The sequence below is a fragment of the Paramormyrops kingsleyae genome, chromosome 3 (assembly GCF_048594095.1).
Source record: "Paramormyrops kingsleyae isolate MSU_618 chromosome 3, PKINGS_0.4, whole genome shotgun sequence".
NCBI classification, from domain to species: Eukaryota; Metazoa; Chordata; class Actinopteri; order Osteoglossiformes; family Mormyridae; genus Paramormyrops; species Paramormyrops kingsleyae.
The window spans coordinates 4,386,803-4,413,055 of record NC_132799.1 but is presented as its reverse complement, the minus strand read 5'-3'; the positions used below and the strand labels follow the sequence as shown (position 1 = coordinate 4,413,055).

Genomic DNA, 26,253 nt, shown 5'->3' with positions numbered 1-26,253 from the left:
ACGGCATACAGAAATTCCACCTATTTTGATTTGGAAAAGCTATTCTGAGTACTGTTGTTCCTGTGTGCGATGTAAAGGGCTTTAAATTACATGCTTTTTGAACTGAGACAAGTATTTTTTAACAAGCTAAGAATATTTAACTCGGCGAGATAAATGTCAACCATTGATATAATCCATGATGTCTGTTTCCCTATCTAATTGATCACGCTTTAATCCCCTGCCTTAAATTGGCTATTTGAAGTCGGTAATAAATCCTAGTGATTGTGGTATTTCTGCTCACGTTTGTCGCCCCCTGCAGGCCTGCGGTCAGCTTTGGTGTCCAGCAGAAACGTTTCCTTAAAGCAGAAAACACACTTTGTTGGTGTGCTGTGGTAATGCCTTTAAAAGGAACAATCCAGAGTTACATTTTTGAAAATACAGCCTCACCCTTTCTGACCATAACCACAGTGTATCGCTACATAATCAATGCAACTTCTGGTACATCTTATGCAATTACAATTAAATTCCCAGATATATATCTTCATAAATCTTTTTTCCAGCCTATAATCATGACAGCTCATTCCCTAATAAACATTATTTATTTTTTTGCATATTTCTTGAAATCATTTGCAGTGCCTTCGGTTCCATCTTGCCCTCAATTCAGTTCTTCTCATTATCGCTACGCTTGAAGTTTCAAATTAACTCTTTAAACAGGAAAAGGTTAAAACACACCATTGTAGGAAACAATGTCTGCCCAATTACTATTGACTTAATCTCCCAACATTTAGCTGTATATCGTGAACAGTGGATAATTTGAGCTATTATATTTTTCTTTGAGGAAAAAAATAATTATAACCATACAATGAATCTTCCACCCAGTTTCTCATTGTACACCAATTATTCTCCATGCTCTTATTTTGCATTTACTGTAGCCGTGAGTATTGCTAGGTTCATATTCCATATCTAGGCTACTGCTGTTTGGCTGACTGACAGAGTTCCCAGCCTTTATGTCCTGATTTATTTCCGGGTTGGTGATAGGCAGTAGCAGATGTGAAATCAAACCCCAGACAGGTTCAGCTAAATGGGCAAATAAAGTGTGAGTCCACATAATCATGTGCTCAAAGCTAGCTGCGCAATATTCGTCAGCTAGCTTTGTAGATGCTGGGAGGTTAAGGGTTTGCTGGTGTGGGACAGCAGTTTCGGAAAAAGACCTAAATCACATTGCAGGTTCGTCATTCCTCCCTAGGGACGGATCTGCCTTGCTGGCCTTCCGGCGTCTGTCCTGCTCCGGTTCCGTCTCCGGGAAGCAGACGGCAATGTTGCAGCTTTGTTGTCATTAATGTTGCAGCTTTAAACACTTCCTCTCTGTCTTTGGGCCTCTGTTATACACCTGCGTATGGGTGTGGCATGGCAGAGATGTTCATAACGCTGAGAGATGCCACTGGAATTCGTTGTCTTGTAAATGAAGTTCTGCCAAGTCAGCAGCTTAATGTATGCTTGGAGATTTCCATATATATTATTAGAAACTGTTTTTATTATAAAAAATAATGGACATTTTTATTACAGTGGACAATTTCCTTTGGCACCATGAATCTCAGTGTATACAATAAAATCCAAAGTGTAAAGCATCTACCATTAATCACAAGTTAATATTATTTTGTGAACTAATGAATTGCGTTAATGTTTTCCTATTCACTCATTTATTCCTTTGTGTTTTGGGGAAATTGTTTCCAGTGCAATTTAGACCCCATACAAATTGAGTTTCATGTATAAAAAGCTTTTAAATTCACTCTGTTATCCTTCCTTGGGGTCTGAAGAATCCCCAGCCCTCTTCTAATTCTTCACATTATTGACAAACAATTTGCTTGCACGTCATTACTCACATCCCAGGGCCTTGATGGTTTTCTCTCCTATTAATAGATGCTGCAGATCGCTGAATTAAATACTAACAAACTTAGAATCACCCTATTGTGCAAAGATCAAACCTCCTTGGGAGAAATCAACCTCTCACACACAGCCGTCTGTGGTAACAGGCCTCTGCTCAGGACAGAAGCTCGAATCATGTTTTCCGTCTCTGTGATGCACGTGTAGAAGGTGTACTTCAGAACGTCTGGCTGCATGGCATCTCCCTGTTAAGCTACGGGACCACAGACGGTCACATTCTGCTCGTTGTGCGGCTGGTTGCCTAGACGGGGCGTGTGTTGGGTCAGCACTCCCTCCGAATGGACGGCAGGCACGTAGCATCTGCAGCTAACAGCTAATGAGCAGCGGCACAAAGTCATGAATGTGAACTGCTGTCAAAGAGGTCAGAGGTCGTCCCTGAACTGCTGTCAAAGAGGTCAGTGGTCGTCTCAGATCCCGGTAGCTATTTGAGTATAACACTGGTAACATATGATGAGAAGCTGTATTTAATTCTAACTACGCAAACCTACTTCAGCAATAAAAGGCTAAAGAACTCTTGGGATGGTCTTCTCCCTTATCTCTAATGACACATTAATGGCATGACATCATCATTAACCATACATATGACAGTAATGGCTCCTTCATAACTACCCACAGACCTTGCATTGATAATCAAGGGAGAAAAAATCCTTTTCCAGTATTTGTAATACACAGATTTGTTATCCACTGTCTGCCCTCTAATCTTCTGGAATGTGTGCGTTTGGCTGTTTTATGGATGTTTTTTTCGCCCGTACTGCAGTACTGCCATTAAAATAATCACGATATTGCTGGCTGTATATGTCTGTATATCACCCTTCAGCTATGGCCCATAGCAGCAAATGTCTTATTTCAAGGCTCTCAGAATCGTCTGGACAAGCTAATCACTGTGAGTAAATAAATGCCTGGTTTTGGAGGTACCCGGCTTCCCTTCCGCTGGTGTCGGCCTTAAGCCTGTAGCTATCCTGCAGAGTGGCGGTTTAATCTCTCGCTCGCTGCTTGTCTTCCTGCTCTGCAGTCTGAGGTCCCTCACGCTGAAGGCTGTCGAGAAATGCTGCGCTCAACAGGAGCCCAATCAAGTCACCAGACCTGCTCTCCGATTCTTCTGTGAAGGGATATAGATTTGACAGTCTTTTAGGATGCATAACTCCACGTAACTGCTCAAAATGAACTTGCACGAATTTATTTTTTCTGACCAAATATTCTTTGAAACTTTTGATAAAAGAACAAACTAAATGCCTGCTTTACCATACAGGTTTTTGTAACTGGTGGACTATGCAATGTAATGGAGGAACTGAGGTATCTGGTGAGGTAGGTCTAGGTGCCCGTCTTCTAAGATCAGTCTGAAACATTTAATAAGCATATTTACTGGTACTGTGGCCTTTGCGTGCTTCAACTTTTTTCCCATTGGGCGAACGCCCCCTGTGCTCGTTTTCAGACCCAGCAGTATAGGCCTGGAAGTAGTATTCGTGCCACTCCCCGCAGTCCCAACAGAAACCAGACGAGGGCGCACCACATGTGACAGAAACGGATTAGTGGCGGACTGTCAGATCTCAGAGATACATACGGTTTGATTTAATTTATACACAGAGTAAAGATATTTTGTATAATAATGACAAAATGGATCAAACCCCCATTTATCACTCAGAATGAAAATTACATTACCATTGTAATATTTTCTGGAAAACATTTATCATTTAAGATGGAAATTACATCTCACCATAACATAATTAATGTTACTTGACTTAACAGTGACTGTATTAAATTCTTTGTTAATTATAATCCCAAATAATAGGTTTTTGCACGTTATATTAATATACTGGATGCAATCAGAATTAAATTATATTATTTATATTATTATAATATTATTTATAAAAGGCAAAATGGCACAAACTTCATCCCTGGTGTTACTAATGTACTTAAATACTTCATATATATTTGAATCACTACTTCACAACACCTCACACTTTTAAATTCAGTATCCTATCCCTCCCAAAAAAAAATTAAAAACCATCTTTAAAAAGTACTTGGGTTTGAATCAATTTCTCTGTTTTGTATCATTGTCAGCTGATAATTTCTGGGTTATTTTGAGCATGATTTCTCCTCTACTCCCGCTCAGATTTTGTCTGTGCAGATGAGTTTGCGTAAGCGGACACACTGGTCCCTCAAGTGTTGTGTAAGCACCACTAGCTGAAGTCTGTATGGCTACTTAAGAGTGTGAAGGAGGTAACTTCGGGAATTTTCCATTCTAGAGCCAAATATTCAAACTCCCTGGGAAGAACTTGCCTTTGATCAATCAGAAATCCAGCATTTAATGACTTTTGAAATTCTCAGCCTTTTATGCACCAAAGAAAGTATGCAGAGTTGATATTCAAAGCAGGTCTGTTCTGACAAGGTATGGGTGCTAAACTCTTTTGAAATTCAATTTCCCTCCAAGACGAGACATGAATTAAGTTGGCATCTTGTGTCTCCCCAGACAAACATGAGTCTGAGGCCATGGGATTCTACGCAATGGGAGGCTCTAGAGAGACTCCTCAGTTTTGCTCCTGGAGCTCCCGTTTGGTGCCATTTCCATTCCAGCTTGTGTCTGTTTTTGTACAGCTGGCTTTTATATGTTGTAATTACAGTAATGAGACTAGAGCGTCCAAACAGGGACACACACAGAGGCCACTGCAAGGTGTCATTGGATATCTTATTCATCCAGACCCTCAACGAAGAGGAACAGATTATAGTCTATGCCAGATGAGCCTATGTATTGTACGGTGTTTGACATACAGTATACAACCTTAAAAACTTGTTTTTTTCCCCTCTCACCATAGAAGGGTCACCCATGATTGGGTGGCTGTGAACAGTAAGGAACTTGGGGGGGGGGGATAACTTTGGGGGGTCTGGGGGAGGGGGTTAAAAGCAGGGTGTACTCAGAAGTTATTACCATGAACTGGGAAAGCGCAGTTTGAAGAGCCCAGCCAATCAGAGCATAGGATTTGCCTTGTTGCCATGACACCCAAAGCATCAAAATACAGAACCTTTTTATTGTTCAACATACAGATTGGTATCAGGAAAAGACAATGAAAATCTCATTATATTTCCCAACAATGGGGACTGTTGCATTGAAATTTTATATTTGAAAAATCTGCAACAGTGTCATTTTTATAGATTAAATCACATTTATCCAGTACACGGTCAGAGTGATCCCAGAGGCACAGGGGACCATGCACGCGACACCCTGGACTGAATGGTAATTCCAGCCAGTCGCTTAGTACGCTTCCGCCAACGTTTCTTCCCACTATCTAATATGCAGTTAGAGGAATTGGCAGCTCTGAATTGTCTGTAGTATGATGCCATTTGCAACAATACCCAGTCAATAACCGTGAAAAACTGATTCAATTTCCATGTCTTCAGGGACATTCCGGGAGACCTTAACTGGTTACGATTTGAATTTCTGAAAGTAGATCCAGTCTAATGGAGTGGTAAACGATCAATATGGTACATCTGTGTCACAGTTTAAAATCTCAACCTATAGATGCCTGTGTGAGATGTATGGTCTGGCGATTCTAACTGGATGTGGAGCGCGGTGATTAAGCGGCGGCACCCGCCGACCTGCGCCTTTAAGGGAACCCCGGCAGCGGACCGAGCTGCGCGGCCGGCCTGTCGCTATGCGGTGGGGGGCCGGCCGCCGTCCTGCTTCCTAAGTGCCGCGGCTCCCATCCAAGCGGGTCCGCACCGGGAGCGAAACAAATCACAGCTACCGACTTTAGGCGTCAATTACACAGGAAATGTTGCCAAAAGCCGGGGTAGGGATCTGAAGTAACCATATAAATGCAAGAGCGCTCGCTTTATCCAGGCTGTGGCACAAACACGGGCATTTCTGATAGTTTGTAGCAGTTTACAGCTTCGGCAGACATTAACTATGTGACGTCCGAGTGGGCGAAAGTTACACATTTACTCTGTGCGCGCTGCCATTTATGTGCCGTTGCGTTTGCTAGCTAGGCGGTTTAATGCAGCGTATTTATTTAAGCTTTCCCTGCGAAATCCCCTCTCCATGAACTTGGGGGAAACAAAACCCTCGAAAGCGCTGTATAAATCCTGCCGACGCCGCTGGTAGTAATGAAAGCCGCCGGTAAGCGGTGAGGTGGCTATGGCTGCCTAGCTTCGTAGTACCGGATTCATTTAGTCTGCGTGTGAGTCGCAAACCGCGGCATTAAATCAACTCCATACACTTGGAACAGCAAATAACGGCATTTTAAGTCGCAGAGTTCTCGATTTCTTACATATATTCAAGGCAGTCGTTAAACGCCGCTTTATTCTGATTCAGTACTGTGTTCGGGTTGCCAGATGTTATTGCTGAACATTGCACAGTTGAAGCTGCTCATCGTGTGTGTTTGTACTTAAATACATCAGCACAATGCATTGATTATCATGTTTAAACATTTGACCTGATTGAATGCGCTGGGTTTTATAATGAATTTAACAGTGACATAGAAAATGGCCCCCTTCCCCGCTTTGTGACTGCAGGAATGAGGGGACATCTCTCCTATCATGGCTCCACAGCGGACGGCGTCTCCCGCGCCTCTGCCGCGCTGGGAAATGTCGCTATACTGGCTGCTGTCCCTGGGATCTCATTTTTACTCCTTTTTCGAGCTGCATAAATTCTCCAAAGGTAAGCTATTGGGTTTGGTCCGCAGGTGCAGCGTCTGTCCACAAGCTGCTGATAATCAAGGTGGATGAAATGGACCAAGCACGACAGGGTCTTATTCTCCTAATTACCCCCCTGAGTTACCGCTTCCAGTACCCCACCCGTTGTGTTTTAATGTCATGTATATCAAATTAAAATACACGAAGCCGCGGTTTGACACTCACGATCCACTGTACCCGGAGGGCTAAGCACTTCAATCATTTAAGCAATTAAGCGATTAACAGGCAGGGAATAGCGCTAGTTGGCGAGCTGACAAAGTCCCCTGTTATTCGGTTTAATAAACCTAATAATAGTCAACGACACGGAATCGCGACAAAGTTGCAGACCCAACTGATGTTTCTTGCGGACAACCTCAGGCAATACCGAAATAAAAAAGAAATGAAAACCACTATTGTAATGCAGTACATTATTCACTGCCCCAAAGCGTCCGCCAGCATTATTATTGTGTTACTCTTCCTACTGTATAAGCCCCTCAGACAAGGGCAATAAATCTTGTAATATTAATATCTTTCATATGTAGCTCACCAAGTCCATCTAAAACGTGAGGAGGGAACCGAGGAGGACGCGTCCCGTCTTGGTATCCACACCCTAAATGTATAATTAAGTTTGGTCTGGTTGTCACAACACACAGGTCACTAACTTTACTGACTGGCCTCGGACCCCAGCAAAAAAAAGAATGAATTAGGATTGTTTATTTTTATTAAGTTAGTAAATTTTCTGCTTGAATTAATAAGTTGATGTGTGATAACGTGCAAGTGAGACGCTTTTGTTATGGCGAAGATCAATGTATAAGATGACACAGATGTATTTTGTTTCTTCAGTCTTCTTGCATTTATGAACTCCTTATCTTATACGTTTTCTGCTTGCTGTAACTGTTAGCCAGATGCAACTCGGATTATACGAACCCTGCTTTGAGAAAACGAGGATTTGCAAAGACGCTGCAGTTTTGACGGTAGTCGCCCGTTCTCTCCACTAGGGGGCACTGTGGCCGCGCCCCGGGCCTTGTCTTGTAGGATCTGCTGCTGTGATTGCAGGAAGGTGATGGTGCGGTACGTTTCTGACCTGACGTGGCACCGTGTAGGAGTGGTTTCTGTGGAAGCGGTAAGGTGACTATGGGAGGTTAACAAGGACTTCTGTTTAAAGCAAGACCTCAAATTATTCATTGGATGCTTTTTGATCCAGCATTTTCTTTGTAGTAATATTAGGCTTTATGTTCCTGTCGGTCTGCTAAAGTATATGTGTAAAGTCAGTATCTCACCACTACTTATTGTAAAATGTGGTATGTGTTTATTGTGGTTGATAGTGAGATAGGATTCATGTGTACATTAGCTGATATCATCCAAATACATAGTTAAAATACTATACATAATTTAAAATAAACATTTTCTTGGAGTTTGCAGTACTGCGTCTCCATCTGTTGGGAATTGGTTTGTCTGTTGGACAAATTGATTTTCTGATAGTAATTTAGTTCTTTTTGATCCAGAAGGTCACCAGTGCCGTGCTTTGCGATGCAGTCTGAAATCCCCGCACAGCACCATTGCTCCCCGTCCCCCCCCCCCCCTCCTGGGGGTGCCAGGAGGCTCAGTCACAGCCTGCAGGTCTGCACGTTTGCACCCAGCCCTGGGTTTGTGCTGAAACGTGCTGTTCTGTCTGAGTGATGGTGCTTAGCTGGCCTTATTGAGTGTGTCTCAGCGTGTTGCTGCCTGTGCCAGGCTGTGCCCTGATCGCCATGGGTTTGCTCTTCCTGGATTGATGGTCTCAAGTGACTTAGCGGTATTGCAGATGGATGGGCGGGTAGATGGTGTTCATCTTGAGCCTGCCGCCCATTAGCACGCGCTGTTAGTCTGACCGTTTGAACCCACTTCCAGTCAGTTCGCTTTTTGATACCATGGTGGCACCTCCCGGGTTCGAATCCCACTCTTGCTCTGATTGTACAGTGTATGTGGGGTGCGTTTGTGCTACAGAGACATGCAGGTTGGTGAATCTCTGGTTGCCCATACAGTGTTGCAGTGTGTATGCTATCTGATGGACTGGCATAGTGTTTATGGTGTACTGTACCATTAGGGCTACCTAGGATGGGCAACCTGCCCCTGGTGTGTTTTCAGGTCTTGCTTCACCTGCATATGGTGGGAAGGTTGAGCTGATGAAGCACCTCCTATTCATGCCCCCCCTGCCATTTCTGGATAAATATTTGGAGTATGGGTGGATGGATGGATAATTTAAAGCAGGCAGTTATTGAAAAGGTGTGAGATCCCCACTCACCACGTGGTTGTGGGCCCCTCTTCTGTCACTGCCCCTGTTTATATACACCCTGAATCCAGTGACAGTCTAGCCCGGGGCTATTCAACTCAGGCTCTCGATTCCAAATCCAGGCCTTGTTTTCAGTTCTACCAGGTAGATAGTTTAATAATTACTGAATCTGATTGGTCAGAGGCTTCACACCTGGCTCACAGGGGAAGGAAGGCTGGAAAACCAGCAGGGCTCGGCCCTTGAGGACCATGAGTTGAATAGCCCTGGTCTAACCTATGGGAATGTAAATCACTGTTTTCTTCTGGCTGTCATTCATTCCAGCATCTATCAGCTTCAAAACACAGCATTCAAAGTGGTGTAATTTTATCTGCCTGAACACTTTTCCTGCGTTTTTACTCTCTTCATAGAATATGAAGAAAGAATTGGCCGAGAATTTGAATTGGAGGGAGGATTCCTTATCTGGGGATTCAAAAAGGTAGGAGACGTGGGCATGAATATTTGCATTAAAATGAAAATCCAAAGATGAATCTTGATGTTCTTTGGCTACTGCCGTGATGTCCACTGGGTGGCGTAGTGATTAATGAACTGCATTGACTTTAATGGACTCGGGTTTAAGGGTGCATTCTGATCCGAGGCAGGGCCCTCAAACCGAGAATTGCTGCTATGTTAGTTGGCTGAAAAAGTTATGTAAATTACTGTTGATCGCAGCATATGTAGCGCAGTTAATAATGCGATGTAATGCACAGGGCCTCAGGCACCATGAGCAGAGGCTCACGTTTGGGCACAAAGGAGAAGTGAGAGGCTTGCGATCCCCTCTGATGAATTATCCAGGGCAAAGCAGGCTAAATATAGAACATTAGCACGTGTGTGTGTGGCTGGTGTATGTGGTAAAAGTCCTACAGTGAGAGTTTCAAAATTCCACTTAAAAATACGTCCACCCACACATTCCTTTTATTTGCTTAGATTTTTACTTTAAATACACAAAGCAGATTAGATGCCTCGCAGATTAAACTCTACCCCGCCTACCCCATGCAACTGTGATTTAGTATCATAATTTCAGTGGTGTTAACGCGCCAAACAGATCCATTCTTGGAGAATGTTACAGAACAAAGGAGCTTACAATAATTTTTCTTTTATCTGTAGGACCCCACAGACTTTGAATGGAGTTTCTGGAGCGAATGGGCAAAAAAATCATTGCTCTGGTCCTTCCTCGGCCATGCAGTTATATCCAGGTTGTCTGGTCTCTTCGCTCCACGGGTACGATTTCATTTTTCCTGCCTCATCTTTTGGGTGAGAAGCATAAGAAATGTATAGCTGAGCTCTGCCTGAGTGCCCTCAGCGGCTTTGACCCCCAGCGAGAGGGACAGCGTGGTGACAGGATGGTTCTTGGATAAATAAACTTTTAATTGTTCTGTGAATCTGTCTGCACCTCACAGGCCAGGGTGGCGGTTCTGACAGCCTATGGCCTGGTGGCAGCCTGCCACTTGCTGGGCATCAGGGGCCTGGCGGTGGTGCTGCTGCACATGGCCGTGTCTTTCAGCGTGGCACAACTGCGGAAGCCCGCCCTCTGCTGGGCCAGCGCCCTCATGCTGCTCTCCACACTACACCTGGACTTCCTGGGGGAGCTGCAGGTAAGGCTGGGTCACGTGTCTCTCACTACTCTTCTGTACAGCACTTCTGTCAAGAAAATGAGAGTGAGCTGGACAAATGGATCTGATTTTAACCGTGAACCTGTCAGCCCTTGTTGCCGTTCAGAAAACTGTGACCTGCCTTGAAAAAGAGCTGTAACAACACATTATGTCAAAATGCTGAATTATGTAATAATTCCACTAAAAACATTTCCGTCACATAATGTGGTGTTATTACATAATGCATCGTCGCACGCGGTGTAACAACGCAGAATGTGAAAACCTGACAAAATGTGACTAATTTTAAGATAAATGTAGGCAAATTTCAGCAAATTTTTCAGGGTTGCGTTTCCAGAAAGCTTCATCACACTAAGCAATTTGTCTCACACTTGAGATCATTCGTGGATTAATGAGTGTTTTTCCACGGCCTTTGTAGCTCAGGTACCTCGTAACATCATTCATAAATTGAGTTTTCCGATCCACTTGTTATTTTCTAGGTTATTTTCTTTTGCTGTTCTGTCACAGAGACGCAGAAGTCACCCGAAATAGATCGCAAAAACACACTGATCCTCTTTTTTAGACAATGTGATGATGATAGGTTAATGTTGCAATATAAAATTACAATGTAGGCTATTTATTTGTTGCAGTTTGTCAAGTTATTGCATAGTGGTGTGTAACAATGCATCATGTAATAACACCACATTTTCCAATGAAAATTTGTTGCATTTAGTCGAGCTATTACATAATGTGTTGTTACAGGGACCAATCACAAGGTCATGAATAGGATGCTGCATAGCAGATAAGTGTGACAGCTCAGCCCCCCACCATGTGCAGGTGAAACGACCTGAAAATACACCGGGGGGGGCTGGCTATTTCAGCAGCTGTTGTGGTTTACTCCTTTGAAATATAGAGGCACTAAAATAATGGTCTGTTAACGCCCCCCCACTCCACCCCATATCTGCATGGTGCCTGGGGAGTTCTAGAGAGAAAGGACCTGGAAAGTTCCTCGGACAGAGCTTTGTGCTTCAGAAGTTGTGCATTAATATTAATAATTCATTCAGGTTCCCCAGTGACACCAGTTGGAGAGCTTGGCTTCCTACACTGGGAATCCAGGGTATTACTGTAGCTGTCTGTGGGTCCAGAGAATTCAGATTAGCACGCAGGTTGTTACAGGGTGGGGTGGATGGCTGGGCTCCCCTCCTTGTCTCCCTGGACCACAGTGGTCGTGTCTCTAGATAAATGTGTAAGACCAAGGTCATGGTGTGTCTGAGGAGGCGTGGTTGAGGGTGTGATGTGTTTGAGGGGAACGTCCACAAGGGAGTGGTATGTTTGGGGGTGTGGTCCACGGTTGGTGTGTTTGAGTGGATGTGGTCAAGGATGTGGTACTGGGAGGGGGGGGGTGGCCAAGGGTGTGGTGTGTCTGTTGTGCATAAGGTTGTCGTGTGTCGGAAGATGTGACTGATCTAGAAAACAATGGTGAAAATCAGTAAACAGAAGTTAAATTATGCAGCGGAGCTTATTGTACAGCATCTTCTCAGATGGTGAGCTTGACATGCTATTTGCAGATGGATGTTTACTAAGGTCACTCAGGTTAATTGGCTTGCATCTCCACAAAGCCATTTCTGAGATCTACACTGTCTTCTGGGTACAAATCCAATTCTTCAAGTATGCTGCTGAATATTATTATGGTCTGTGTGGAACAAACACAAGAGGGAAACTCTGCTAGACCTGAGGGTGCTTTGTGTATCTCTTTCTGTCTTTTTATTGAAAACGTCTTCATGGTATTTGCCGCTACTGGAGGTCATGCTTGTCTTAAAAACCAGGCAGAGATTCTGTCTTCCTCCTGCTTAGGTGAACCCCAAACCCAAATTCAATAAAAGAAATGAATGAACTGTCATTTCTTCTTCTCGGAGCTGAATGGAAAACATACATCCTGTGAGAATCGCTGGGTCAGGGACTCTCCTGGGTGTTATTATTTTTGGTGAAATAAAAAAATGTCGTGGGTTTAATTACTGAGCAGGGCTACACCTCCTGATTGAACCTGCTGTGCTCTAATGAAAACACACAAGGTGGAGATTGTTCTACTGCACAGGGTTGATGGTACCATGATGCAGTGAAACAAAGTTGTTAGTGCCTGTTAAACATATCGTTTTTAGGAAGCATAGTGGCTGTTTTTATTTTATTGTTTTGTCTCTAGCCCAAGGTGTCGTCTACCTCGTCTTAGATGGCAAAAAGCCTAATGGTTAAAGGCATACACCTTTTGTGATACTATGATGTCATCAGAAGGACTATGATGTCATCAGAAGGACTATGATGTCATCAAGCACGGTGTCTCCTCTGTATTGACTGTCTTGTCATCTCCAGTGCAGCTGTTACCTGTAATTTCTTATTGAGGGTATAAAGCAAGTTAATGATATGTAAGAAAGAATAACAGGGGGGCTTTGGCTCCCCTGTGGTGTCTTTGCTGGGCTGTCCTAGTGTGCGTCTGTACATTTTCTGGATTGCCGATAAAAGGGCCAGTAAAACATTGTCCCATTTCAGTCACCGGTTCCTGTGTCTCTTGAGCACGTGTGACATTTGAAGAACGAGGTTTTTTTTTCCGCTCAGATCTGCATTCCTCTGAATGTGACCACTCAGAGTCCCCCGTTGGAGAACAGCCAGGGACACAGCCGCCTTGAAGCTCTGAAGTTGGCTTTGCTTTATTTCTCCGCCTGTGGAAATGTCTTTAATCCCTTTAGTCATTTATTCATTGGTCGCTTCACGGTGAAGTGCAAAGATGTCTCCCTGCTTTATTTCTGTATTGGAATTGAGAACTGGCTGTGGTGGATGTGGTCTTCCTATTAAATAATTGCAGGAACACACACAACTGAAATTCCCATTAAGACATAAAAAGACTTTGTAGTATCTTTGCAATTTGGTGTAATTTAGCTCTGAATATTTCCTGTTATTTTTAGGTATATGGTAATTTTGGGTCTGGGAGTAAAAATAGCACCTGGTGCTGTGGCATAAACGGCGTATCTTAGAAAATACATTTGCTATGTTCTGCCGTGTGACTTCGACTTGTTTGCGCCCATTTTTCTCTGCCTGGTCCGCGCTAGTGAGAGTGGTTTTGGAACCACTTGAGGGTGGATGCTTAATTAAAATGGGGGGTTGGGGGGTAGTCTCAGGTGGTCGATTGCGCAGTCCCATTTCCAGATATATCGCTTGGGCCGTGTGTAGGGGATTGGTCCCCCCCTCCCCCCGCACCATCGCATCATCGAGGAGCGCTCCAGATGGAGTGTCGGAGGGGGAAGAGGTATGTTGCTCCTGGCAACGCCTGCTAACAAAGAAAGATGAAAAGGAATGAAGGAATGAAGAGGTGATCATGGGCCAAACTCTGCCTTTAGTAAGGCCTCGGGCATTCAGGGTGTCCAAAAAGCCGGCGATGGCAGATCCGTCCTCTTTGGATGTCAGGGAAAACGGCAGAGAGAGAACAACACGGAACATCATGGCATTCAGAAATTTCCCTGTAGAATGAGTGACGTCGAAGTAACTCCAATGCTGATGCACCTCTGTGAGGAACAAGTGAGTCACTCCGTAGGGCTGACTCTCTTAAGGGACAATTAACATATCTATCGTGTTGTCTTACTAAAATTATTGGACAGTAGCACATACATTACATAAGTCAATGACTCTAGAATGTAGATCGTGGTCCAAGTGGTTGTCTGGCCCTTGAGGTCATTGTTTGGCTTCTTTCCTTCTTAATGGGATGGAGATTCAGCCACCATTGTTTTGAAGGCGTTTCTTGAATCCTGCCTGGTGTGTGTGTGAGCTTTCAGTGCACAACTGCCTTGCACGCGTGACGTGCTGGTTACCCTTTGAGCACTCGGGCATGTATTGCCCCGTATCTTTTACCTTGTTATAATGTAATACCCCTTTAACACTGCGAACCAGGGCTACACTTACTGATTGTACTTACAATGCCCCCAAATGTGTTCCCTTAACCTTGTAAGCCTATTTTGACAAAAAAAGCCAAATATGAATATTAATTAATTAGCCTCTGCTGAATATCAATTAATTTAAATTCTCCAAGAAACTGTTGATAACCCCTTTGTCCTCTCAAGCTCTGCTGGTCCTCTTACCCCCCCTTCCTAATGTACAGCTATTTTTCAGCTGCCAGGGATCTTATTCCCTTAAGATCTGCTTCATTTTAATGGACATGTGACTAGGCTGCATCGCATTATTCTCTCCGCTTAAGTGACTCATGATCGTCCAAGCTAATATCTAAAGTTCAAAGCCTCTCGTCAAAGCTCTGATGTGCTGAGGGATATTCAAAGCTTTGAGAACTTGTGAAGGGAGAATTTGTCATATTCACTGTGGTTATGTGTAGGTGTCTATGTTTGCATTGGCCCGTGAAATGTCATTATCTCTCTAAATGAAACTTTAGCATTTATGCTAAATTGTTAGTTTTGTACTTCGTCCCTGCAGAGAGGCTGGTATGAGACGGAGGCGGAGTACTACCTTCTGCTTTTCAGCGTGGCAGTCTGCAGCCTCCGCTCCATCAGCTACAGCTTGGACCACTGTTGTCGCCCCCTAGTGGTGGGGAGGCCCTCAGACTTCTTCTGGCTGACCGCTTACACCTTCTACCACCCCCTGTTCTACAATGGACCCATCATCAGTTTCCAGGATTTCAGCCAGCACGTAAGTTCCTACTCGCAAGTCCAGTTTGGAGTTGCCAGAGCGATAAATACACCCCTTTTCTGGTGGACAGTGGTTAGCTGAGGGATTTGTAGTTTGTGTGTGTTGGGGGGGGGGGGGTGCAGGACACTTAACAGATGTTGATGTAATCTGAAGAATGAATTGCCTCACCATCTTGGTGGTCTGCTATCTTCAAGTCATCTCTCTCCTTTTATTAACAAAACGTTACTGATGCAATTCCCATGTGCAGGAAGAAGCGTGTATCACACGAGGATCGAATCACTGGAGTAAATTAAGTGTTAATCATGTTTGTCTGTCAGCACTGACAGTTATTGACGAGGCGCTAATTAAAGTTGTGCCTAATGAGGAGTAGCAGGGGAGAGGCGTTAGCAGATTAGCCGCTTTGCTTTGCGGTTCGCTGTTGGACCAAACGGTCTCTCGGCAGACCCAGAGACGCCGGTGCCTCCCATCCATGGCTGCTCATGTGTAATCTGGCCGTTTTATGGCGTGTACCTAATTAGTCGCACCGCTGAAATGTTCAACTGGCATCGCATCGTCTTCCGTTTAGCTGCAGCCCGCGGCCCCCATGTCTCTGAGATGCCTGTTTTTGTGACATTAAGTTTCTTGCATTGGATTGGCAATATTTTAGTGTGTTTCTCGCATAAATATGTTATAGCTTTTATTTCTCCCCACCTTTGCTCACTCTGTGGTTTCGGGTAACTGGCTCTTGCAGCAGAGGTGGATTGTGGGTATTATGGTTGCCATGAGATCCTCTGTCCCCGAAGTCCCTTTCCCGTGCTCCTGCTGCGTTCACCTCCATTTCAGATGCTTATCCATTTAGATTTAAAGTCTCTGTCGTGTAATTGGTTCCCTCGTCCTTAAAATGGCATCTTGCGTACCACGGAGCCTGGAACGCGGAACACACTGTCTGAAATTATGCAATTTCACAGGTGGAGACACTCAGGTGGCTTTGGCGATGGGGAGCCGGCCGGCTACCAGTATTCTTCAGAAGTTGGTTACTATGGTAACCCCAGCACCCTAGCAGCCAGTTCAGAGTGTTACGTTTCTGTATTTGGGGGGCTGATCTCACGTAGTTAATAGCTACTAGCTGGTTAATGGCTACAGGTCCAGGGTTAAGATGGTAATGTTAGCATTCAGCTAATCTTATCAAAGATAGTTAGGCAAAATGCGATTGAAATGTTGGTCCAGCAGTTTTGTATGGACGTCTTGGTCTCCATGGTTACCGCGAACGGTTCCATCAGTCGGTGCTGACGTCAGTCTCCCTTGCCGAGTGCCCCGTCGCATCTCCCGCTCGCGGTTCTGTTCTGAAGGGCCCATTTGTGTGTCCCAGACGGATCCCAGCTCATTAAATCCCACAGTCGAGCGACTCGCTGGGCTTTTTAATCGCTGCTCGTGTCATTCTGCCTATCAGAGAGGGAGCCCGGCCCGCGGGTCAGAGACCAGCCGAGTGACTTTTAGGAAAGGGGCTGCCTTCACGATCTGTCGGGACTGCAGCCTGTCAGCAGTCTCTGAGGATAATCAGCCAGTAGTCAGAAACACTTTGTTTTATGAATTATACCTCATTTTACTGATATCGCTCTTTCTCAGGGTGCTTGTGTTTTGGGGTTTATATGTATTTTTCCCTAGCTGGATTTCAGTAAGATAATTAGTCATAAATGATTAGTCAGGCTCAAAAAACAACCTAATAAGAGTTAAAGATTCAGTTTTTGATCTTTGTCAGGTGATGTGATCCAACGTGCCTTTGTCTGCTCTCAGCCAGCGGAGATTAAAGCTGTTCACTAATGTTCTTGAGTCGGTTTTTGCACTTTGGATGATAGTGAGTTCAGCTCTGCCTCTAGATTCCTGCATGTATCAGCTGTACCCCAAAACACGGTCACGGGTCCCACGTTAGCGTGTTCGGCGAGGTGTGGGATGCAGAGCAGCATGGAAGGAGGATCGGGGTGTGAGTGAAGCAGAGGCGTGCCCTCTTTTGGGGATGACGTGGGGAGCTGGGAGGCACGGATCCGGCAGAGAGGACCGGCTACCCAAATCTGTGCCTCCTGCGTCTGTGAAATGTCAGCCAATCACAGCACTGCAACTTCACCCTGCCTCTCAGGACCAGAGAATATCCGTTTGCCATCTCAGTGACATACTGGGGGGGCGCTGCTGCTTCATCCATCATTCCCTCTTGCGTTGATCTCCTGCTGTATCACCTATGAGACTCTGAACCCGGCCAGATCGGTGACCTGCTTTCCTTCTGGTTCCAGATGCAGGGCACCAGCGGCGGTGACACCAGCCCGAAGCTGGGCCTCCTCCCCCTGCTCCGTAGCGCTGGCCGGATCCTAGCCTGGTGGCTTCTGGCTGAGACCTTGGTCCACCTCATGTACATGCACGCCATCCAGAACAACGAGACCTATCTGCAGATACTACCCCCATGGGCCTTGGGTGAGAATCTCCTGGAGTCCCACTATGCTTTTCTAATTGCCACGGTGTATTTCCTGAATGTTCTGAAGATACCATCTCGATGGTACAACATCCGTCCCCTTGAGGGATTTCAGCTTGAAGCCTTTGATCACGCGGAGTTTCCTTCCCAGTGTAACCCAGAAAGCAGCTTTCATTTGGTGCTGCAGTCTTTTTAGACCCGTTTTCTCAGCTTCTTATACTGCACTCGCCTTGGCTTCCTGTAATTAGTCCAGACATGCAGGCAACACGTACAAGGGAGAAGTACATCGATCCAGACCTCCATCTTGGTGTGGTTCCACTGGTAGCTTATGTGAGGTGCTCAGACGCCTCCCGTACTGTTAGGGAACTCTGACCCCGTCGATCGCTTTGGTACCAAAGCAGAGGCCGGACCATCTGCTGCGTGAGAAACAGGCATCAGATGCTGGATCATTCAGATCAGAAAGTGATAATTATTCGCATTGTGTCTAGGCGGCAGGCAGCTGCCTCAAACTGCTTTGAAATTCACTCTGACTGCTTTTTGTTTTCTGAGTGTTATATTCCGTCAACAAGCATGTTTTGTAATGGGCGCCAGTATGTTTTTTTGACTTTAGATTTTTCATTTTCTATACTAGCCATTTCTCCCAAAGTGCAGTGTGTAATCTTAACTAGTTTAGTTTCCAACTTTGTCATCTAACTTTTCTATTCTGACTCTCATTGAAAGAAAAATTCTGACCGTCTACTTGTTTGATCTGTAAGATCAGAAAAGAAACTTCCAGGAGGAGGCGTGGTAGTGCGGCCGGACTGTTTCTGAGGTGCTGAGCGTTCTTATGAATGTGTTCTCTAGAGAATTCAGCCACTGGAGAAACAGATGCATCTCTCTCGCTTTGCATTATGGGAAATGCTCTGGCAGAAGGTGCATCTGAAGGGCCAATTTACTATTGAACTTCTGTCAGCACCTGCGTCACAGAACTGCAAGGTCCTTGGAATATTTTGTTCTTTATAAGCTGAGGTTTAAGCGCTACTCCCTGAGGTAATTTGAGAGAGGCTGTTTTCTGCCTTCTGATCGTATGAAATCGTACTTTAGAGCGTGTGCGTGATACTGGAACCTGCGACAATGTCTTACTTCTCCCCAAGGGTGTCCTGTGGCGTCCTCTGCCAGAAAAGAACGGACAAGCCTGTCAGTCATAAGTGCCAGTCAGTGCTGACCGTCCGCGCCCCATAATCCCACCTGCTATGAGCTACAAAGCCTCAATTCTCCTCTCTTTGTATCCCACCCTCCTCGGCAGATGGTGGCTGCATTTTAACCAGGATTCTGCCCCTTGCTGCCTTGGAGATGGGCATTAAATCCAGATTACGGAAATCCCTGTTTATGCCCGGCTAGCCTCTCACCTCTCAGCCATTGAAATTCGGCTCAAGCAAATCGCAGCACGACCTCACACTGCCGTCGCCTGGGTCAGCTGGTTTGGGTCATGGAGTCCGTAAGTCATGACTTGCCGTAATAACTGTAATAAATTACACCACTCAGTTTGAAGTGGCATATTCGGCAACATGAATGTTTGATTCTAATTATAGAATGTGTCAGTAGATATGTCCCTGTATAATGCAGTCGTTTTCTGGTTTAAAGTACTTGTCAGAAATGATAGGTGTGGGGGGGGGGGGATGGACATGTAAGAATGTGGTACGCAGTGTTTGCAAAAAGCAAGCGTGCTCTGTACAGGTGATCCGTGTTCTCCTGGGCCAGGGGCCATTTAAATGCAAATGAGCCCTGAGTCAGGAGGGGCGGCTACTTCTGCTGTGCTATTCTTTGGGGGGGGGGGTGGGTTTAGGCGTGGGAGGCGGCAGACAGCAGGAGCCTCCAACCCCCTGCTGATGTGCAGCGTTTCAAATGCGGCTTGGAAATATCACGGCAGTCTGCTCCGTCTCTTTCGGACAATGAAACATCTCCATCCATACCTTGAGTCGTTTGTGACACACGTCCTGTACTTCAGTGTTTCTCAGCCCAGTCCTCATGCCCCCCCCACCCCCGCCACTCCATGTTTTCGCTATAGCTCCCAGGTGCTGCGAGCTGGTAGCTCCTCTGACTCAACAAGTCGAGTGTTGCACTAACACAAAGGTCATAGGTTCAAATCCCAGGGAGTGCAAACAAATTGTAACCATTTTACTGTAAGTTGCTTTGGTCAAAAGTGTCAGATAAATGTATTAACATGTCAAATGGAAGGTAGCAGAAATGTGGGCTGTCGAGGGGGGGGTGCGGGAGGACTGTCTTGACAAACACCGCCGTAAATGATCCAGACCTGGGAGCCAGTCTGTACGCTTCTTTTCTTTTTAGTTACTTGTCTAACATTGATTTTATCACCCACGTCTGAGTCAAATGGCATTGGTGCATAATCACTGATTTAGACTGTGGATGTGAAATGCAAACATTTGGTGACTAAGTGAAGCAGGTGGACCACATGACCACAGCCTCCAAAACCAGCCTGACACTCAGATCATCAGTGGTCCCAGCAGCAGGTTGCTGGTGTGTGGCTTGCGCTCTCGGTGTAGTGAACAGCGGCACCGAAAGCCCAGCAGCTCTGGAGGTGTCTTTCCTTCTAACGGGACCTTTGGCTCTTCCCGTCTCTGACATCGTTTGTACCGCTGGCCTGGAGTTCAGAGCCCCCATCGTCTGACCTCCTTGCCCCGTCCCAGTTAAACACGGCTTGCTGTGTGATATCAGAGGCCTTGCGAGGCATGACACTGTTCAGGCCTCCACCACCAGGGGGTGCTCATCCTTAACATCCTTAACATGATGAATGACTTTGCCGGATTGTTTAGCGGTGACACTGGCTGATTGCCATGGCCTAAGCGCTATAAGTAGCATGACGCATGTGTGACCTGTAGTGACTGAGGGGATTCTACCATGTTTACATGTTTATGGTGCCCCCCAGTGGAGGGGTGCAGATGTTTTTCTGTACCAGGTCACTGGGTAATGGGGCCCTCTCTTGCCTCACAGGTGGTCTGGCCCTGGCGCTGGTCCAGTTCTTCTACGTGAAATACCTGGTGCTGTTCGGTCTGCCCGCCCTGCTGGCCCGGCTGGATGGACTGGAGCCGCCCCCACTGCCCCGCTGTGTCAGCACCATGTACAGCTTCACCGGGATGTGGAGGTGAGGGGGGGGGGCGAGGGCTCTGCTGACGCTTGGCTTCTAGAGGAGACCAACAGGTGAAACCTGCAAGATGTAGTGCAGTGCTCTGTATAGCCTGCAGGGGGCAGAGAAGGCACAGGTTTTTATCAGGTTTTGATTAACTTCAGTATTATCAGTAAGAACATATTTGCTTTGAAAAAGAACTTAAAAGCCACCAGTGTGCAGCACATTAGCATAACCAAGGGTTGCTGTTGTTTATTTGTTGCATTCCCAAAATGACATTATTCTAAGGTATCTTTTTTTTTCGTCTTTATGTGAGGTACTCTCATCAAGAAATCAAAAATTTAAATTGAAGGATCATAATTTTTGTGGTTTCATTAGTAAGGATGATTTTAAATTGTTCTTGCCTGCAAGGTGCATTCTGGGTAAAACCCCCTCATTAACATAAATGCTTAAGGTGCCCTGGTGTTTCTCCTTGGAACAGTAACACAGCATGTGTTTGGGTCCCTCCCGTCACGTGTGACCCTCTCTTCTCTCAGTCATCCTCACTCTTTATCTTTACCACCCTGTTGCCGAGGTCATGACGTGTCATGGAGACGGCGCATCATGGAAGTCGGACCTCAGATTTCTCACTAATCCAAGTGCCTGTCAGAACATCATGGACTCGCATGCCCTTGAACTGTTTTCCTTCAGAGATATTGTACCCCATGACGCGCTGGTGTTAATGCCCCTTGGGGTGGGGGGGGGCTTATTTCTGCACAGGTAATGCAACAACACCCTGCATCACGTTGGGCTGGAAAGCTGCTGTCTAACCTTCTGCTGCAGAGTGATACATATCTAAGATGTATATTGATGGTTTTGGTGGGCAGTTTTGAATGTCTGGTGGCATGTTGTTGACTGGGTCTCCCTGACAGATGGACTGTGCAGTAAAAACTGTCGTTTTAGTAGTAGTTTTGTTAAGTTCATGCTGGTGTGCATCTTTGGATTGAACGCAAAGTTCACCTTGTGCGTTAAATAGGACTTGGACGTGAACTTAGGGAAATTCTGCATTTGACGTCATGACGCATAATGATTTTTTTTTCTCTGTTCTTTATGTTTGGCCCTTAATGAATTTGCATTGATCGTTACTTGGGGTGATTTTGGAAGACTAGCAGTGATTGTCAGGTCTGATAGTTCAGAAACGAGAGTTATTATTATTTCTTCAATAGTCTATTCTGATAATACATCGGCCCCGTCTTGCATTAGGAGGATTTCAAGGTTCATATGTCGTCTGTGAAGCTGCACGTTAAGATATGATTAGCTGCATATGTTCTCATGCTGTTCCCCCACTTTCGCTGCATATGTTCTCATGCTGTTCCCCCACTTTCGCTGCATATGTTCTCATGCTGTTCCCCCACTTTCGCTGCATATGTTCTCATGCTGTTCCCCCACTTTCGCTGCATATGTTCTCATTCTGTTCCCCCCCTTTCACTGCATACGTTCTCCTGCTCTTCCCCCCCTTTCGCTGCATACGTTCTCATGCTGTTCCCCCACTTTCGCTGCATACGTTCTCTTGCTGTTCCCCCACTTTCGCTGCATACGTTCTCTTGCTGTTCCCCCCCCTTTCACTGCATACGTTCTCCTGCTGTTCCCCCCCTTTCGCTGCATACGTTCTCCTGCTCTCCCCCCCCCTTTCGCTGCATACGTTCTCTTGCTGTTCCCCCCACTTTCACTGCATACGTTCTCCTGCTGTTCCCCCCCTTTCACTGCATACGTTCTTCTGCTGCCCTCCCCCCCTCTCATTCTGCTGTTTCCTTCCGCTTTTTTTCAGATTTTTTTTGAGGTAATAGTTCAGAAATTAGTACTGATTAATGACACTTTAAGGGATAATGAGAGAAACGTGAGCTTTTTCTCAGTTAAGTCTGAGCTCTCTGCCAGCCATAAATGCATCGCTTGATTTGAGGGATTTGAAACGAGCTCCTTATATCCACTCTTTTACGCTACGTATCTATTGTTCTTTGCATGTTCCACTGATGCAGTGCAATCAGAGCCAGCGTTCGGTCATTATCAGCGAGATCCACTGAATTTCTCTTAACAGATGGAACTAGGGGCAGTAACAGGGGCAATGAATCTGCAGGGCCACCTTGTGTTGGCCATCCTCACTGTTGGAGGTGGTTCATAGCCTTCAAGGTTAACGTTCAGCCAGTGATGTTACAGGTAGCTTTTGTCAAAAGCAGGATAGTGAGCCCCTAATGTATCTGGTGTTTTAAAAGGCATTTCATGTGCCTAGAACTTCCTTTGAAGCATTGTTGTATTTTGTGTATTTCATCTGTGGTGGGAAAGGCCTTTTATGATTTTATGAAGGTCGGGCATCTGCGTTTCTTTCGCATCTTTGAGGAATCTTTGGTGACGTGTCAGACGGTCCCTGCAGAAACCAGGGTTAAAAGGACCCAACAGTGATATCATTCTGCTGACCACAGGGTTTGAACCAGCGACCTTCCGATCACGGAACTAACCCGCTAAGCTGCACATGACCCCCTGCAGTGCAATTACGTAAGTGACTGAGAAGTTGGGAGAGCAGTGAGGGACTGTAATGTTGTGTATTGCTGCAAATGGACAATGCCTGAACTGGCTCTCCAAACCGACATGGACCCCCTGCTCCAAGTGATTACAGACACTGATGGTTCAGCTCAGCTTTCACTCCTTACCGTGCCGATCCGTGCATCTCCTTCTGTCCACATCGCCGTCCGCAGACCCGCTCTCACCGGCTCCACTGTGCTCGTTTAAACTTTTTTTATTGCCTTTTTATGAAGTTCCTTCTCAGCCTGGGTCTCGTTAGTATGATTAATATTAGAGGAAAAAAATGAACAGGAGCTGGGTCTTAATGAGGAGATAATTAACTTTTTTATTTGCTATTTAGGGTCTGGATTTAGCCATAATTTCTAGTAATTTCCAAAAGGCTTTGCTTCAATGAAAACCGTATCTCCACTTTGTTTTTGACATACTGTATTTTCTGTCAGTCCAGGTTAAGTTGTCTTTGTGGTTAATTTGTTTATTGTTTCCTATGGTTTCAGTGTTGTAGTTACAGTAATACAGTTAATACAGTTAATATGAAATGCAATAGCACATGGGATGAATTATTAAATGTCATTAATTGTGCATAAACTTGATTAAATGCCATAACCAGTGCCACTCCTTCAGCATGGAAGGCCTTTTGGATCGGGTCACACTGTGGTCCTGTCTGGGTTCATGGATCAAGCTGACCTCCTGCTCCAGGGGTCTTAAACCTCTGATGGATGCTAACGCTTGATGGATGCTAACATACTTTGCACATTTATAGTTAATTGTCGTTTATTATGTATGGTCCCTTTATTACTATGTGAATGTGTGTATATTCCGTACGGTGGTCTGGCTGCCTGTCTGTCTACTGTATGTCTATGCCTGTCTATGTCTGTGCCTGTCCCTGTTTCTGCCTGTCTGTTTGCCTGACTGTCTGTGTCTCTACCTGTCTTTCTGTTTGTCTGTCTACATGCCTGCCTGTCTGTCTGTCTCTCTGCCCATCTGTCTGCCTGTGTCTGTCTCTCTGCCCATCTGCCTGCCTGTCTGTCTGCCTGTCTGTCTCTCTGCCCATCTGTCTGCCTGTGTCTGTCTCTCTGCCCATCTGCCTGCCTGTCTGTCTGCCTGTCTGTCTCTCTGCCCATCTGTCTGTCTGTCTCTCTGCCCATCTGCCTGCCTGTCTCTCTGCCCATCTGTCTGTCTCTACGCGTCTACATGCCTGTCTGTCTGCCCATCTGCCTGTCTTTCTGTTTGTCTGTGCCTGCCTGTCTGTCTGTCTCTCTGCCCATCTGTCTGTCTGTCTGTCTCTCTGCCCGTCTACATGCCTGTCTGCCTGCCTGTCCCTGGCTGTCTGTCTGTCTGTCCCTTTGTCCTCAGCTGTGACAGGTCACAGGGCCCATCAACTCCTTTATACTTCCTCTCTGGGTAGCTCCAGCTGGCACCTGCTCAGGACCCCTTTGGACCCGGATGTAGCGTCACTCTGATTTGTGTTGATTTATCTCTCAGAAGCCGCCGCTGTTCAGGCTTCCTCTGCCATGTCCGTGATTAATAGGCCCTATTGCTGGCTCTCCCCTGACAGCCCAGACATGTCTTGAGGATACAGGCCAGGCTTCGCGTGGCTGGTTAGACCTGCCACCTGGGTTAGCTGTGGTTAACCGCTGCTAATCCTGAGGTTTTTCAGGTACAGGAGTTTGGGCTGAGTCACCTTTTCTTTGAGTGAAAATGCAGAGCCTGACATGGGGTTGGAACCCACGACTTTGGTGTGACAGCACACACATGCTACAGCTGGCAAGTGACCACATGTGTGTCCCAGGGAGACGTGCCAGGAAGTGTCTGTAATCCTCAAGCAAACATCCTGACACTCAGGATTGCTGTTTTCCGGAAACTTGCACACGAGTCTGGAAACGGCAGGTTCACGACGGTGCCATCATATGACACTGTGTGAAATACCCCCCCCCCCCCCCCTTCACGGAGTGTGTAGCAATAATCAGCACTGGTGGGTGAGACAATTGATTTGAGCATTATCTAAAAGGCCTTTGCTTGATGATTATTGAATTATTTATGCAGCAATTATGCATTTTAATAACATGACACAAATAATCCAGGAGCTGATAAGTCTCGGACTGGCAGTGGGGAGGGGGAGGGGGAGGGGGAGGGGGGTGTTTTCTCTGTCTGCTGACCAGTGGTGCTAACACACCTGTCCAGGGGCCTGTACTACGAAGCGGGGTTACTGGCTTATCGGGGTAACTTGTCGGATTTAAGGTACCACAGTTTAAATGGACTTCATATTCGTTCACTTAAATTTTGCCCAGACTACCTTAAATCTGACAAGTTACCCCGATAAGCCAGTAACCCCTCTTCGTAGTACAGGCCACACGTGTTAACTAGTGGCTGGAAAATCTGGTTAACTGTTCTGGGGATAAGCTAGTGCTTTGGATGCCATCTCTAGAATTTCTAGAAAAGGTTTCAATACTCAGCACAACCCAATTTAAACTTTTTTTTAACATTTCTGCATTTGACTGCATTGAAATTGTTTTTGCATTTATTGGGGACTAAAAAATGAGAGCTTTTTATATGAGGCACATAATAACCAAGCAGAGAGAAGTGCTTAAATTAGTTTGCTGCTTTAGTGCTCAGAAAGCTGTGGCCTCATTAGATTTCAGATTGTCGTGGGATTAATTAATATCATTACTTGCAGCTGTTGATGTTTCAGGCCACTTCAGCTTTGTGTCTATGCTGCTGCAGTCAGTCATGAGTGGCTTTTGAGTTCCCAGCGTTATGTAAGTCCACAGTCAAGCAAAAAAAAAAAAAAAGACGAAATAAACTTTTTAGTGTAGTTTGTATGGTCTGTGTTATTCATATGTGGCCATGTTCGAGCTTCCTGAAGTGGCATGAAAATTATTTTGGCCGTTAAGCTTTTAATATGCTGGACTGTGTGCCGTATTGCAGCCGAGTGTTGAATCATTGTCAGTGATCATGAGAGTGG

General features: G+C 45.6%; 1 protein-coding gene across 8 annotated transcripts in view; it reads left to right on the top strand.

The window, feature by feature from the left end:
* Positions 1-5,547: 5,547 nt before the first annotated feature.
* hhat (hedgehog acyltransferase) overlaps positions 5,548-26,253 on the top strand; it is a 42,250-nt gene continuing 21,544 nt past the window's right edge. For 4 of the 8 annotated variants that reach the window (XR_011989450.1, XM_072709450.1, XM_072709449.1 and 1 more), the window contains exons 1-8: positions 5,548-5,711; positions 6,433-6,577; positions 9,271-9,338; positions 10,007-10,120; positions 10,300-10,494; positions 14,959-15,171; positions 17,436-17,613; positions 20,603-20,753. Coding sequence is in view for 7 of the 8 variants with exons in the window: in XM_072709450.1 (XP_072565551.1) it covers positions 6,457-6,577; positions 9,271-9,338; positions 10,007-10,120; positions 10,300-10,494; positions 14,959-15,171; positions 17,436-17,613; positions 20,603-20,753 (1,040 nt within the window). In the remaining variant the exon portion in view is untranslated. Of the gene's footprint in view, positions 5,725-5,871; positions 6,099-6,432; positions 6,578-9,270; positions 9,339-10,006; positions 10,121-10,299; positions 10,495-14,958; positions 15,172-17,435; positions 17,614-20,602; positions 20,754-26,253 lie in introns of those variants that run through there. The other 4 variants (XM_072709446.1, XM_072709448.1, XM_072709447.1 and 1 more) reach the window with 4 other exon arrangements.